General features: G+C 36.3%; 1 protein-coding gene across 2 annotated transcripts in view; it reads left to right on the forward strand.

Annotated features, from left to right (window-relative positions):
* The window catches only part of SEPTIN10 (septin 10), a 30,395-nt gene that overhangs the window by 3,087 nt on the left and 10,138 nt on the right, over positions 1-17,170 (forward strand). For both annotated transcript variants that reach the window (XM_055701689.1, XM_055701690.1), the window contains exons 2-7: positions 5,231-5,348; positions 6,076-6,271; positions 7,735-7,921; positions 12,442-12,603; positions 14,174-14,270; positions 14,837-15,005. In XM_055701689.1, the coding sequence (XP_055557664.1) occupies positions 5,231-5,348; positions 6,076-6,271; positions 7,735-7,921; positions 12,442-12,603; positions 14,174-14,270; positions 14,837-15,005 (929 nt within the window). The remainder of the gene's footprint in view (positions 1-5,230; positions 5,349-6,075; positions 6,272-7,734; positions 7,922-12,441; positions 12,604-14,173; positions 14,271-14,836; positions 15,006-17,170) is intronic.

The following is a 17,170-nucleotide window of genomic DNA, read 5'->3' on the forward strand; positions in this document are numbered from 1 at the left end:
GGGAAGAATCCTGGACTTCTGATGTTTGGACCAATCCCTAAAAGTTGTCTGCTGTTTCTGTCAGACTGAATAAATTACCTGATAATTACCTGATAACTGTGAGTGAAATTGTCAATTGAGTTTTCATTAAATCATCTTTTGGCCAATATTTTTTTTTTTCTACACACCTTTTGGAGGGACTGTTTTGTTCCATACTTGGCTCCTGTGCGTTGCTTTTTATTTTATAGACTGATGTATTAATTCCATGTAATTTTAAATGATCTCCTTTCTTACTCTGCATCTTCACAGAGTTTGCTTTCTTTGTTTTCTTTTTTTCTGCCTCCTCATCCTATATTTTCTGTTCTCTCCTGTGTTATTTTGCCAAAGTTTCCTTTCTGTTCCCTCTACACATCCCATCTGTTCTGTCTCTCTCTCATGCATGTATCTACATCAAGAGATATCAATGGTATGCATACCTACACCACACGTCTACATTTTAGATTTTGACTACCCAAAAATAGAGAGTATTTTTCTACTTGCTTCCAAAATCTCTTTAGTTTCCTACTTAACCTCATGTTGGGAGGCAATAGCAACATTGATGTTTACTGGATTAAATGTAACTTTGGTTATTAGGAAAGTAATTGACTGTGAGTGAGTAATGCGATTATTAGAAGATTAAAATAGATTTTCTGGTTTAATAAATGTCCACACCTGTTTGTGATGGTGGAAAACTGACAACACATGCCCACCCTTATGACTGATGCCCAGGCATCCTTCCGAGGGCTTCTGTACACCCTGGGTAGCTGTCTGGGCCTGGTAGGACCCTCACCTCCGGCCTAAGCACACCAACTTTGATTACTTTTTTTTCTTCAAGATCTGAAGGGCATATTTCAGTCATCTGTACAAGCTGAGTGGCAAACTAGTTATTTGCCTGGACTACTAGTCTGGTTCTGCAGGGGGCTTATGCAAAAAGAGGTGTGTAGTCTGAGACCCATCTTTTGCTGCGGAATAGCCCAGTGTTGTGCAGTTTTAGTCTGAAATATGTGGCAAATTTAAAAGGTAACTTTTTTTTGTTTAGTTTTTTTTCTGAAAGAAAAAAAAAAGTCATTTTAAAATGCTGCTTTTGTCTTGGGTGGTGATTTTTGTTTGTGTGCTGTTTTTAATGGACAAGATGACTTTATATAAACCAGTATGCTTGATTAAATGAATTTGCAGAAATCCAGATGCAGTTCCAACTGCATGCTAACCACCTTTAAAAAGGGGGGAGGGAATGAGTGAGATGTGATTTGGACCATCTCAGGCTATCTATATTGTGTGCTATTTTGATGGCAGTATGAATTCTGAGAAAGCAGTAAGAAACAGGAGGTATTTATGGGAATATTACAGCTCTCATAGCATTCAGATTACAAGCTTTGGGTTATTCACTGAATAAAGTTGGAAGAGATGCTGCATGTGGAGACATAATTTAGCTGCTCCATCCAACGGACATGAATTTGCAAAGACTGGCTAGTATGGTGGCTTACCAGTATGGTGACTTAATTGGTTTCAGCATGATTTACATGTCTTAATTTTTGTGTTATCACCATTTTTCTAAATTATTGATATGGTAGTAACTTGTTTTTCAGCTGGATAATGTATTATTTCTTTAAGAAGTAATAAGAATGTAGGCATCACATGGTCCATTTTGTGGATTACATTTCCCTGCTTATTTGTTAGGCTATAGCAGAGTGAAGCTGTATGAGGTGCTGCTGTTGAGGGAGAGACGTGATTCTCTTGAAAAATTTCAGAAGGAAAAATGTCGGCTATTGCTTTTCTATTAAGAGAATGCTTCAGTTGATGGCAGGTGGAACAGGGTCACAAAGTGATTCTTATATAAGGAAGGTGGAGGGAGGGGAGTCTCCAAATGAGAACAGTAACTCTTGGTCCTGTAATGTTTGTTGCATAGAGAACAGAAGTATAAACATGCAAGAGTGTAGGCTTCTAAATCCGCCTGACTGAGACTGTCTTGAGTTGAGCTGCACAGTATTTCTTGAAAGTTTTGTAGTCTTAAGAGCTTTTATTGCAGCATTTTTTCTGAAGCCGATTCCTGAAGACTCTCTTGTGTCTTAGGACAACTGTCTGAACAGTTTAATAACAGTTAAAAATCCCTAAAAAATGGATTTATATTTTTAAATAGAAATAGATACTGCACCTTTCTGTCTCTAGCTTTTAAAGTGTTGCTCTTAATGTAGTGTTGATTTTTTTATTTTGCATGTGTGTGCTACCAGAAATCTCCTCATTATGTCTCATGATCAAGTCAACTCTGGCCATTTTCTTGAAAGAGCTTAGAGGCTGTGTTTCTGTACTGTTTCTTTGTAAAAATGGCTTTTGAGACCCTAAATTATCCCTTTTTAATCATCCTTCAGTTTGCCAATCTTCTCTTTAAAACAAGAACCTTAGGACAAGACATTAAAACATGTTCTCATGAATGATATATGATTATAGTATTATTTCTGCTTGAAATTCGTGTTCTTCTCTGTGGTGTGTGTTCTCCTGCTTGACATTCTCCTTGTCAGGTCACACTTAGCTGGTTATGTGTGAGGTTTTGGGGTGTGGTGGTTAGTGTTTTTTTTTGTTTACTGTGTCATTACCTCTAACAGAAGGGACTGGAAAGTAATCTTGTGGTTAAGGTGCTAAATTACATGTGTGGTGAATGCGATTCATGTTCTTGCTCTCTTAGTCTTTCCCTTTATTACCTCAACTAATATCTTTGTGCTATCTCTGCGTGCACAGAGTGAAGATGATATGTCTCTTCCCCTCACTCCGGGACAGTGCTGAAGAAAGCTGTGCATAAAACACAATTTCTCTATTGGGGAAATTCTTCTAAGTACCAGGTTCTATAATCTGTTTTTACGACTTACCAGGACTTTTCTGTGTTGTGTAATTCTTTTGTCTCTTATCTGAAATGACATAGAACTTGCCATGTACTTTTATATATTTATATTTCTAAAAAAAATATTTTAATTTTCACTCATAACTGTGTAGTGTCATTAACTTTTATGTACTGAAGAAAGATGAAATATGCTATCTTAAAATAGTATTAAAATTTGAGATGTCTCAGAATATCTTGGCAATTGCATAAATACTGCAGAAATTGTTACTGTCTGTCCTGATGCAATACATATCCATAAGAAGCATCTTTGGCAGAAACTTAGACACAAAGAAATTAACAGTCTTGGACATGTGATACGACTCTTGAAGTAGTGATACAGACAGACATCTGTTGAGTACAAGCATAGCTGTAGCTTTCTAAGCAAAGCACAGAGAAGACACCTTGTTTGCATGTTTATTATTTCTCATTGTCCTATGTTTCATGCAGATATTTGGTCAAATTTCAGTGATAAACAGCCAATGTAACAGTGGAAGAACTAATTATTGTTGATTTTCTGTTTCTAGAAAACAGTAAACTCATGAGTTTAATTGCTACATTGTAATTAATCTCTCCCTTCCTTTTGAAAATGAAGTTACAGAGTTAATGGCTATGAGGACTCCGGTTGGCTGGTTCTGCACTTAGCTTTTTATAGCAAATACAGCTGTAATACCAGTTTCCTAAGCTAAATACTTTTTAATTCTGACAGTCTTTTGTGGATGATGTGGTAGTTATTCTATTGACTTCTGGAAATGGTCAATAAGGTTGTGGGTTATTGGTGGTCTGCCCACTGGAATCCAAGTGGACTGGAAAGAAATTAAGTTCTTTCTGCTTGTGTTTGGGTTTTTGTTTTTGGGTGTTTTTTTTTTGTTTTTTTTTTTTTTTTTTTGTGTTTGGTTGGGGGTTTTTTTGAGAGCAACAAATGGCTATGAAGGGATTTTGAGGGTAGTCCAGTGTGGTTTAGATTTAGGCTAGTGACATGAAGCCAGAAGGCCTCCCTTCTACAGTTATGCTGAGCATTTTGCACTAGTTTTTAGTGTGGAGGCTCAATGGTTTGTTTTAGAGAAAGTGTCTTATATTGGTGGAGATAGAGGTGGTTTGAATGTCAGGCTATGTAACTATAGTTGTTAGATGTGCTGCTACTCTCAGATGCATTTATCTTTAAGTGGACAGAATACTGACAGTTTTCAGTGTTTCACATCCCTTTTTAATAGCAATTTCCATATGGTAGAATACCCTGAGAAATTTCTTTTCCAGACATGCTTTGAATAAACATTTTTTATATAGCTGTAAGACATCAGATTTTCTCTTTAACTTGTTCACTTTGCTTACACATTTTCTCTCATTGTATTAGCCTGAAATGGAGTTCTCTGATTGTAATAGTGTGAAATGAGAGTTAGTGCAGTCGGTAGTCTTACACAAGAAGTTCTGTGCAAAACAAGAAGAGGATGAATTTTGCTGCGAGGAATGTCCACATCTTTTTAGCTGCAAGAATTCTGAAATTTGTTATGCATACCTGTTATAAAAGGTGGCACTTCTGTGGGCTTCTAAGTGTTAAATTGTTTCCTACTGTTGGCTATATACATGTTCCCAGGAACCAGTAACAGTTTCCAATTCCATGCAGACTGGAAACATAAGAGAAAGGATAGCATGGGCCTGTCACTGTTTATTTTGATAGGGAATGTTTGTTTAAAAATACAGTCCATTTGTATCAATCAAGATACTTCCTTTTGGTCTTACGCATTTTTAGTGTGCTCATTGCTTTGATGTCATGATGCTAGATTGCTAGCTGATTTTTAAAGAGGAATGTGCACCTTTAGACATTTCTAATAATGCACGTAGTGTTATCTCTTAGAGTTCTGGTGTGTAGATAATGTGTTATTTTATATAAATAACAATTTCAGTTCCAGCTACTCAGAATGAGTTCTGGTTGATAACATCCACCTTCCTGTGATTATGGTCTCTGTTTTGAATTCTGCTGCTTAAATTGTTTTTAAATATTTTTTTCTTCATTTCTAAGAGCAAGCCAACTGTCATCTGTTTTCTGTCTAAAGTTTTCAGTTGGACTTGTCTGCTTGATTTTGTTCATGTTTCATGGGTTTTTTTTGCAAAACATGGACTTCACTTTGAGCCTGCAAATAGTCCTGTAAAGTAAATTTGAATGTTTTCTCAAATAATGGAATAAATTTGATTTGACAGATCTTTTTTCAGACTTTTGCTTTTCTTGGTTCCATGTAAATCATAAGGAATGAGTTCTAGCTTACTAGTAGAGTTCCTTTATTGCCATTGCTAATGGCTTTGCAACTCACTTCTCTAATGTATTTTTAAATTATTTTTCTGTAGCAAAATGATGGCTATCGAACTTTATCCTTGTCTGGGCATGTTGGTTTTGGTAGTTTACCTGATCAACTGGTTAAAAAATCCATCAACCAGGGCTTCTGCTTCAACATTCTTTGCATTGGTAAGTAGTATCTGTGTATTTTATAGCTTTGGTAGCATACCTGTCTTTAGGAAGGGACCGTAATTTAAATCCAGTTGGAATGTTAAACTCTTTCTTTAATGTTGAGCATGAAATATAATTCCACCCCTTCCCCCAGCTTTGTATCCATCCTTTGTTTTTATGTTTAGCATTTTCATAAACAGTATGAAGACCAAAAATGTTCAAAATGGATGCCACGCATTTATGGATTTATGGGCAGCTGCTTGGATTCTTTTGAGTAAACTGGGCTACACTCTTTATTTTTACTGTAACAGAGAGTTTCAGATCAAATAATCCTAAAATTCCAAGGTGGTGTTAATGAAATACTTCTAGATTTATCAAATGTTTGCTCTAGTATTTTATTGATAAAACCCATGTTGAACGCTGTGGTTTCACAGCTAGTTACTTAGCTTTTTAAAATCTGTAGGAAATTAGTTCACACTTCTAAAGAAACCAAGGTGTCAAGAGACTGTTCTGCTTATTAATCATTAGAAAGTAACTCTCTCTTATCTGTAGGTTGATGAAAAAATGAACTCAAAGGTAGTGCTCTTTATGAAAAAGGAATGCAAGCAACTATTTTGCTCGGTGAAATCAGTTGACAAGTTTTTGTGTAAATTTGTCAAGTTCCTGTGATAACACTTCCTATGCTTATTGTAGGTATTTATTTGACGTGCAAAATTTCTTCTCCAACCCTTCTGTTTAACTTTAGGGGAAACTGGAAGTGGGAAAACAACCTTGATAAACAGTTTGTTTAACAGCAATTTTGATGATCCTGTGTCAACGCATTTTCTGCCAAGTGTACGACTTAAAGCCCAGACTTATAAACTCCAGGAAAGTAATGTTCTTTTGAATCTGACCATTGTAAACACAGTGGGGTTTGGTGACCAGATAAACAAAGGAGATAGGTAAGTGCCCTCTTGTTGCTATGGTCTGCAGAAGTTTTGGTCCTCAGTTTCAAGTTGATTTTTCTTTGGGCTTTGTAGTAAATATTTGTCTTACATATGTTTCAAATATTTGGTTAACTGCTTTCACTGTGTACCAAGTAAGTATATTTTTCTTCTCATCTAGGAAATTATTTGAAAACTCAGATAAACTCTGCCCCTTTCTTGATGATATAATCTTTTATAAATGTATGTAAATACAACATGCAGTATGAATAGAGTTTCTTTTGTGGTGGACAAAAACAGGGAGAAGGTCAATGGGAGACTTCTTAAACAACCAAACAGGTTATAATGTACTGTAGATTATATGTATTATATCTGCTGGGTTTTTAACAATTTGATTGAAACATATTGAAGACCTTAAACTGGAAGGAACATCACATGGGTTACTGAAGGCCTGTGTTTTTTATGTTGGACAGCTCAATCAGAAGTTGTAGAGGTACCACACTAGTGTCTTTCAGAACTTTTTCTGAGTCTCTGCTTTTGTGAATAGAGGATTTTAAAATATTGAACTGTCTCTCAGCAGATTTTGGTTTTTTTCACCTTAATTGTAAAGAATTTTAGCAATCCTTTGTGCTCTATGAGTGCCTAAATGGTAGTAATTATAAATGAGAGTTAAGATTATCATGAGAACTATGACTTATGTATGGCTGCTAGTGACTTGGATGAATGAGATGCAAGTAGATATTAGTACAGATATTAGAGGTTTTGATATGTCGTACAGGAGCTGCCTTTTAGTCCTTTTAATTTTGTGTAACAACTACTCCTGAGTTTTAATAACATTTGATCTCGTTTATAAACTTTGTGTAGAAGCAGAAATATAAGGGTATGCTGCTTGTACATCTAGTGACACTTTCTTTTAGAAAGCAGATTATAATCTATTTTTAAGTAGGAAAAAGTATACTTAAACTGTACTTATTGCAAATCAGATTTACATTCTTCTCTTACATTTCTCCTTTTCAATTTTTGGTTATTGTTTAAGAGCTCTCTCATGTACAGTACTTATCTTCAGAAGATAAAGGAGGTCCTGTTTCTTGGTACTGGTAATTGCATGTTCTTTCTTGTATCCAAGAGTTTCATATCTTATTTGTATCTAAGAGTTCTGCAGTTGCACAGTTTGCAAAAACTTATAGAACATCACTTGGGAAGATCAATTATAATCATAACTAACTTTATGTAGCTTTTTTCACTAATAGTAGCTAGGAAATGTTTTACCTATATTAGGCCCACAATCCTTTTTTTGAGTAGCCTTTCAGAAATTAAGATTACTCTGTACATTTAATTTTTTGCTGTACTGGGTAGATACTTTGAGCAGCTTTTTGACATGTAAAGCAAAAATCCACAAAACAGTACAAGAGGAATTCTTTTCTTAGTCTGGCTCTGTTTAGGAGTAGCTAATCTTTGGTTGTTAAATTTTGTCTCTACAGCTATCAGCCAATAGTGGATTATATAGATGCACAATTTGAAGCCTATCTCCAGGAAGAACTGAAAATTAAACGTTCTTTATTTAGCTACCATGACACGCGCATCCATGTCTGCCTGTATTTCATTTCACCTACAGGCCATTCCCTAAAAACCCTAGATCTGTTAACCATGAAAAGCCTAGACAGCAAGGTAAGACTTTGAAACAGAGTTCCAAGAATTTGTCTTATTTTCTGAAGCATCTTGCAGATTTTAGATCCTCTACCACCTTTCAGTTCTATATCTGTGTGTTTGGTTTTGGGATGTTTTTTACTACTGGTATACCTTAAGTTCAGTATAAATTGGTTCTGCAAGTAGCTTGTAGTTCATCACCTTTTTATTTACAAATCAAAAGGAGAGAGGGAGATCTGGCAAAAGGTTGAAAAAAGAAACAAAACAAGGTTTAGGAAAAAAAGTAAAAAAATTAGAACCACACCAATTTTACCTTTAAACAAACTGTTAATATCTTATTGTGATTGGGTAGATGAATGCTGTAATATTTTGATTTAAGCTTGTTTCTAGTTTACTACTGAGTTTTGGGACTGCTGGAAAGTTGGCATATAAAAAGCTTTGCAGCACTGCGAAGATATTTGTTATAAATAACTGAAGAGGCAAGTGCCATGAACAGAACACTCTACCCGCATGGCTTTTTCTGAAAAAAACTTGCATTACTGTTTTAAGCTTCACACCTTGATTAGTTTTGGAAGTTTTAAAATAGCAGTTTCTAGTGATTACTTGCATTTTCTAAATTCTTACTGTTCTTCTTTGATTAGGGCTGTGTGAACGAGATGAAGGTGAATGTGTAACCCATTTTAAGAAACCTTACATAATTTGGGTTTAATTTGTTGAATTTTTGAGAAACTTGAAAACTTAACTGCATTTGCTGCTCCTCTAGCCCTTTCCTTTGTGCTTTACTGGAGCCTCTGCTGCTAGATTTTCTTTATGCATTTTCTTGTTCATGAGATGTTTCTTCAGGATAACAAAGGTAAATCAGCTGTCTATTCCACATTTGTGATTGATGAGCACATTTGGTATTTTTATAATTTTGTTTGTGGATGTATTTTGCATTTTGAACTTTCAGTAGCACAGAGGAAGTTGGGGGGAGGTATGGTGGGATAAAGGTAGGGGAGAGCAGGGTCACTTCTTTCTGCTATGGTGTTGGTTTATGCCAGATTGAAAAATTTGCAAAACTACTCTGTAATATGCACTAATAGCTAAAGAGTCTTGATACCACTAAGTGGGACATTTTCATGGAGCTTACTGTTCTACTCTAAGTTTTGAAGTTAGAGGCTGTGTTAAACCACAAAAATATTGTTTCTAGATTGTGCTCTCTCTTTACTGAACTCCCTTTAAAACAGTGTTTCTTCTAAAAGAAAAGGAAATAGATCCATGAGTTCCAGCATCCTGAGAAAATAATTTTCTATCAGGATAAAACAAAAGTAATTCTACTTTGGGGGATTTTAGCTTCTAGACCTACTCAAACTGCTTTGGCTCAGAGAGAACATGAATGGCATGTAACTTTGTTGTTTTATCCCTTTGCAACAGATTCTACTTTCTGGGCTTACTACAGAAATACATATATACTCCCCCCCCCCAAAAAAAAAAAAAAAAAAAAAGTAGTATAAACTTTACCTGTAGTTTCATTTCCATCTCATGGTGGAATCATGTTTGTGATGCTTTTAGTACTGCATTCTCCTAGTGGCAATTCAGAACTCAGGATTTCCCAGGATGTGGAAGTCCCTGGGCACGTTTGCTGAGTACAGAATTCCATAAAGAGAGGTTGGTACAGCAACATGTGTACACTGAGTGTATAAATCTATGTCAAAAGTTATCTTCAGTTTCATCCTAAATCCACCAGAGTGTACATTCTTACACTTTTGTTATGGCCTGCTTGGTACAAAATAAGACCAGATTATGCATCTCAGAGGTAAAGAGGATTCTTGGAATAGGATAGGGTCATCCTATAGTCTGTAATCTTGGGAGAAAAAAACAGAGGTATCTGTGGAAACTAATGTTAATCTATTGCTTATAAATTAGATTACTAGCTAAGAATTTTGCCTCTATGTTTTAGACACTGGCAAGCCTTGTAATTTTGCTTAGGACTGAGTCACTACAGACCAGCCAGATTTCATTCACAGATTAAGAGAATCTTCTCTATGCTTTCTTGCTGGGAATTAGTGACTATTCAACTAATAGATCTGCATTTTTAAGTCATTCTTGCAGAATTATATATATATTACTCTTAAGTCACAAAATTACACAAATTTACCTTGTGGGTTTGAGTTTGTTTTTTTTCTTTAGAGTCTTTGGAAATTTTTCTATTGATTTTAAATCCGCCTGCAGGATATCAGCCCATAATAATTTCAAGTATATGTATTTTTTTGCTTCTCTATAGCATAAAGGGACAACGGATGTTTTGACATTAATGTAAGGTGTTACATGAAAATCTTAATTTAAAGGAATAGTGTGTTTTCCCCTTGGCGGGGCAGAAGCAACACTGCATTTCCAGCAGAAGGGTGATCAGAGGCCTGAGTTTTGTGCTAGCAAACACAGAAGTAATGTACATGGATAAAGTTTTATCCTGGTGACTTTATATGGTCATTCTGCATTGCTATTGAATGAGGCAGACTCAGCTGCTTCTTCCCATTGTGCCTGCCTGAGTATTTTGGGCAGCCAGTTCCCTGGGTGAGGGAACTGATTGAAACTGAAAGCTGAAGATTTTTGCTTGGTTGGAGAAACTATCAAGCTGAAAAGGGATCTCTCTCCATGGACAGCTGCACAGATTTTAGTTCTACCTGGCAATGAGCAACTGCAGGCGAGGGGAAGGGCAGGACTGTGGGTTTTGTTGCAAGTGTAGACTTTTTATGTGGGGGTAAAGTGATTCTGTATTAATGGCCTATAGCTTTGTAGCAAAATTCAGTTTTGTAGTTGTGGAGAGCTGTAGCTGGGGAGGAGGCTGGAAGGTAGTCAGATGATTTCCGAGTGACTAGTAGGCATAGGACCGAGCAGTGGGATTTGAGGCACATCTATATGTGGTCCAAATCAATGCAATTTGAAGTCTCTTGTTAGTACAAATATGTGCTTTCAATTAATTTTATTCTTGGATGAAAGTACCGAGATAATAGTTTTCACGTAAACCTTAGATTCTGCAAGCAGAAATTAATTTTTAACAGATTAAGCAAAGATAACTTTTTTTTGTTGCTTATCTAAAGCCAGAGTAGTATTGCTTTTGAATTTTAATACAATGTTTGTGATTTATCGTCAATGTTGATAGCTGTAATCGCAGTTTCTGGCAATTTTGCTTTTCTGTTGTTACTGGTCTCCTCGGTCGTTTTTCTCTGCTATTCATTATATAAGAAATTTTCTTTTAATTAAAGAGTGCTTGAAAAACTTTGTGTTGAAAATACAGAGTAAAAGGTTAATTCTGAGGAGTCTGTGTTCGATCCATTTTAAAAGTTATGTGATAGAAAATCTGAATTGATGTGCCTCAGCTAATTTGATTGAAGCTGTGAATTACTCCTAGCTGTAATAGATTGTTTATACAATCCTAAATTAGCTCAGTTATTTAAAAAAAAGTTCTAGCATTTTATGTGATTTTTAGATATTTTACCCCATGTGTTGGGTTGCATACGCTAGGCAATTGGTGACTATCATCAGATAATCTTAGAAGGCGTACTTGGGAGTTGGCGTGCTATTTATTCATTTGAGCATTTTGCTTGAGATGGAAGAGTTACTTCAAAAACATCCATTTTGAATCCATTCTTGAGATTCCATGCTTAGGCATTTCCATTCAGACAGAATATTCAGAAGAATAAAAGGAATGTGTGTGTGGGTTTTTCTCCCCCCCCCCCCCCCCCCCCCCCCCTTCCTTTTTGCATCTATGATTAAGGAACTCTGTAAAACTCTTGTCTTCTGAAATTTGTATTGTTATTTTAAAATATTTGGACATTAGCATGAATTCTTTGTATCTAGTTCTGAAAATGCATATTTTCGGAGTGGTGATAATATTTTAAAGAAAAATGTGGCAGCTACTACCTTCCTAAGTTACTGTCTTAACTATGGTAGGAAATAGAGCAGTTTACCCTAGTGCAACTGAATTTCCAGTGCTGAATAATTAGTGTAAAGACTGGTAGGCAAGACTCTTCAGTCTTCATCATTCCTCTGCTTGCAGCAGATACTTGAGAAACTCTTTGCTGCAGTGGTGAGGTGAGCAAGGAACCCAAGGAGGAGGCTCGGGGTAGGCACGGTTTGGTAGCCAGCTTCCTTTCCTTTGTGTATTTAAACTATCAACTTTAATTTAACACCCGAACCACGTTCCCCAGTGCTGTAAACTAAAACAATCTATTTTTTTAGCAGAGACATAAATACTTAAAGTAATTTAGTTAATAAGTAGGTGTTGCTGTTCTTTTGAATACTTCAGTGTATGAGACCACCTTCCTTGTTCTTTCCTCAGAATTAATGAATTTTAAGGGAGTATATCAAATAATCTGTTGTTATTTTATTAAATGATGCCAGTGAATGTATTTTTCTGTTTGTGAAGCTTTGATATTAATGGAAAAGTTTGGGCTGTGGGGGAAGTTTTAAAGAGCTTATCACCAAACAATTTAATTTGTAAAAGATGTCACCTCAAAATTGAAGTCTTACACATTTCATATAATTTGTGTCATTAATAGGTGAACATTATACCAATTATAGGCAAAGCAGACAGCATTTCTAAAACCGAACTACAGAAGTTCAAGAACAAAATCATGAGTGAATTAATTAGTAATGGCGTCCAGATATACCAGTTTCCAACTGATGATGAAACTGTTTCTAAAATTAATACCATCATGAATGTAAGTAAATGACAAAAACATTGATATTTCAGTACTAAAGCATCACTATCTAATGCTGATGCATGCCTGTTCTTTCACGATTATCTCGAGGCTTATAGGTTTGTATGTAACAAATTGATCTTTTTCACTCCTTAAAAAGCTTGTATGTTTTATTGGTGTTTCCTCCCTGCCCCCCCTACCTGCAAATCTTCCTGTCCCTCTGCTGTTGCTACCACTTGTTTCAGGAGGCTTTTTCTTTTCTGGCTCAGCAAACAAAAGGAGGTTCTCACTCAAATACTTTTCCTAATTTCCGGATAATTAATATATAATTACTAACATAGATGGACAGCTTGGCTTGCTCTTTTCCTCAGCAGATACTACCTTACATCTGTTAGGAAGTATATTCAGGTGTCTCGTTTCTCCAATATTTTTCTGGTCTTTGTCATAGCAAGTGTTCCATTTGTTTTTTCCTTTCATTTGGTACTTTCATTTGAAATTAGGACAAATTTTCTCAAGGGATTAAAAAGCCAAATACAAATCTGACTTTTTTACTATTGTCCTTTCAGTTCCTCCCAGAAGTATCTGACAGCTTCAGCTGAGCTTGTGGAGCTAGATGTTTTTGCTTTGAGTGCTCCTATTTGCTGTTCATGTGCCTGGTTTGTCAATGCACATGAACATATGTTTGCATGTACAGAGGACTGAAAGGAGGGAGGAGGAGCCCGTGTGCTGGAGTGTATGGCACTGCAGTCCCAACCTCTGGCACTTGTGCCAGGGCGTGAGGATGTGCAGGCTGGTGTTCAGTAGCAGTCCTGCTTTTGGGAAAGGTGATGGTCTGTTACTTACCCCTTTCACGCTCTGCTAGTGATTCATTTTCCAGTTAATGATTTTTTATTTATCTTCATTCAGTCAGTTGTTGCGAGTCAGCATGCAGACAGTCAGTACCCAGCCTGTATTTGTGGCCGTTTGGTCGAGCCCACAGCAGTAACCGTGTCTTGGGTTCAAACCTGTGATCATCTCATGACTGTTACTGGGGGTATGAACTCTGACCGAATGTGTATCAGAGGGATATGTTCTACAGTGGCTTTCTATTTATTGCTGGTACTCTTCCTAATGCAGCTCAAGATGTGGTCGGCTGCCTTTGCCACTGGGGCAAACCTGCTGGATCAGGTCCAACCTGTTGTCCACCAGGAGCCCCATGTCTTTTTCTGCAGAGTGCCTTTCTAGACAGTCAGCCTCCAGCAGGTGCTGGAGCATGAAGTTATTCCTCCTGACATGCAGGACCGGGCATTGCTCTTGTTTGAACTTCATGAGATTCCTGTTGGCCCATTTCTCCAGCCTGTTGAGGTTCCTCTGAATTGACAGCATGCCTGTCTGGTCTATCAACTGCTCCTTCTGGTTTTGTTATTGTAGCTTGACTTTTGTATCAGTAGTTTGACTCGCTACTCATCTCTTCAAAGTGGTTTTTGGTTTGAAATTGCCTGCTGGCTTTTTGTGAAATGGTGTTTTTCTCCCCCTAATTTATTTCTGAAGTGTTTTCAGTTCTGACATAAGAATGCTGAGAGATAAGACTGTATTGGTGTGACTCTTACAGGGGCATTTGCCATTTGCTGTAGTGGGAAGTACGGAAGAGGTGAAAATTGGAAACAAAATGGTGAGAGCTCGTCAGTACCCGTGGGGTATTGTACAAGGTAAATGAATTCTCACAGGTACTTTTATGAGATTGTTGTTGTTGAAGTATAAAATTCCCCATTACTAAAAGGGGCTGGTGTTATCCACTGATACCATATTGATTGTATTTTGGATCAACAGTTTAAGGAGTTTAGCAATTAGTACTTGAGGCATGCACTAACTGGTATTTCATCAGCACTGATGCCTCCCTGGATTCGAGCTATGAGATGGTGTGTGTAATTATTTGGGTAGGTTAGTATGGTGGCAGTACCTCTAGCGCTACCAATTTCAAGGTTTTGTGGTTGTCAGTAAAGAAGAGGGAAAAAAAAGAGAAATTTATCATTGTTCAACTCAAACAGGAAATCAGGACATGTTGGAACATGTTTGCCAGTACTTACAGTTAGTGCTTCAATGTGTGTATTAGAAATTATAAGGAAATATAAGAGGTATAATAAACAATGAGATACCTTTTCCTGGAAGTATAATTAGTATATAAAATAAATTAATCTCAGTGCTGTTTAAAATATATTTTGACAATTTTGCTATTTGTGCGTAATAATAAAATCTTCCTCCTTTAACTGATTAGTGGAAAATGAGAACCATTGTGACTTTGTAAAGCTTCGTGAGATGCTTATTTGCACAAATATGGAAGACTTAAGGGAGCAGACTCATGCACGCCATTATGAGTTGTACAGACGCTGCAGACTGGAAGAGATGGGCTTCAGAGACGTTGGCCCTGAGAACAAACCAGTCAGGTAAAGAACTGAATGTACAGCACTTACTTTCAGCATCCATTCACTTCTCATTTGACTGTATCAGCCCAATACAGAGCAGAGTTCATACACAGAATAGGTTTTCTAAGGGGGAAAGAATTTTTTATTATTTTTTTTTTAAATCAGAGTAAGTATGTAGCTGTTCATTCAATTATCTTCATAAAGAAGCATATGGGATTATATGAACATTGCTTTTAAAAGCATACAAGCTAGTTGCACTTCTGAAATTTTTCTCTTTTAGAATAAAGCTGGGGATTTTAATTTTTGTCATGGAGAATGTGAGTTTTCTTCAGGTATATGCGCTTTATGTAGTTTGAATTATTTTCGTTGTGTATTAGCATGCTGTTTTACTTTCTGTCTGGTTCTGAACAATGGTTTGGTTGGACTCAAAAGTTCAGAAGGAACTAAAGCAAAAACTTACAAAATCATCGGTTACACTTGGCTTCTCACATTATCTGTCATAATAACAAAAGTCTAGCCTTTTCAAGTCAAGAAATCTCTTGCTAGACTGTAGGAAGTTAATACACAATTCCAAAGGAAAGTTAAGCAGAGGGTTAGAAACGCTTTGTTGTTTCATGTAGTAAAGCTATTTTCTGCGAGAGATATTTACAATTTCTGTATCCACTTTGTTTAATCTTTTATTTCCAATTCTGTCATCTCCCTCTCTGTATTCCAACTTCCTTTGGTTGTTTTATGCATGGGACTGTATTTTGTAAGTCATTACAATCCTGATGGGGAAGAACTGATGCTTCAGGATATTCAAGTCATCATGGTTTAGCAAAGTGCTATTATTGCATAGTCACGGTGGGAAACACTGTCTTAAACCAGACAAGAAAACAAAATAAGACTTTGCATTAAAAACAATTTCTAGTGCTTTGAACCAACTGGTTTGTTTACTTTGTGTTTTACTTAGTGTTCAGACTGTCTTTACCCATTCTATTCTGGTGAAAATAAATTACTTCTCTTCAATAGTTGCTTTTAGTGGCTTAAATTCTGTTCTTTCGCTTGTACTTTGCACCGAGGTTCTAAGGCAGTTGCAGTTACTGTAACTCGTAGGGTGTTGATGGAGCAGCATTACTTTGACTAAGTCTAATTTATATATTGTTCATACAATAGTAATTAAATAAGATTCATGTTGCCAGGGGAAGATGCTGGATGTGGGCACTTCTTTCTGAAGCCTTAATGTCAAGGCACATTTAAAGATCTGTTCATTTAGATGATCTCGAGCTGACCATGAACCACAGTGGTCTCTTGACATTTCTCTTGACTTAACGAGAAAGGAATGAATCCTTTTCATAAGCAGAGAACCAAAGGTGAATGATGTTTAAAACCAACTGAAGCTGATGATAGATTTTTCACTACATTTAGGTTTAAGTTTAAGAGCATGTACTAACAGCTCATACCTTGTTATTTTTGTCCACGGAAAGCTAATTTTAGAGATTGTTCATGGCAGTATTGACTGCAAAACTTCTGGCTTTTCTGAACTTGAATTGCACGGTGTACAGCCATCTCAAGATAGGAGTTAAATTCTAAAAATGATTATTCACAGAAATGTTGTCTTCCACAGATGCAAGAATTGTCTTTGTAAAACCCCTAAAACAGTTTGTTTTTTACTAATGGTATAAAGTGGCAGGTTTGTATCAGAATGTTACAGTATTTTATGCTTCAGAAGTTGGTTTAGAAATTCATGGAGATACAGAAGTGCTAAGTCCCCCCTGGTGTATACTTTTTATGTATGGTCCATTAAATGTCAGTTTATTGAGAGCTTTCTGACAAGCCAATACATGTAATCATTAGTTTTGGTAAATTGAATCTATTGAAAACGTCATTGTTTTAGAAGGATGAGAATAGGTATTTCATAAGAATCTAGAAAAATTAACTTTTTCCCAGATTTACTGTGACAGGAAGGGAAAAGTGGGACTGTATCTAGGATGTATGCTTGACCTTTAGTTATATGGCATGGTGAACGACATTGAGGTCTGAAAGAGAAGGCATTTGGTCTTTAGGGAGAGGTGTTTTATGATACCATAAAAAGAGAATTTAGAGGTTCTGTATGTAGTGTAATTAGCAGACTAATGTAGCCTTACTTAATTAAAAAAGCGCCTTAGCTTAATGAATCTACTGAGGAAAACAGTAAAAAATGTCAT

This window comes from Falco cherrug, chromosome 2 (assembly GCF_023634085.1).
Source record: "Falco cherrug isolate bFalChe1 chromosome 2, bFalChe1.pri, whole genome shotgun sequence".
NCBI lineage: Eukaryota > Metazoa > Chordata > Aves > Falconiformes > Falconidae > Falco > Falco cherrug.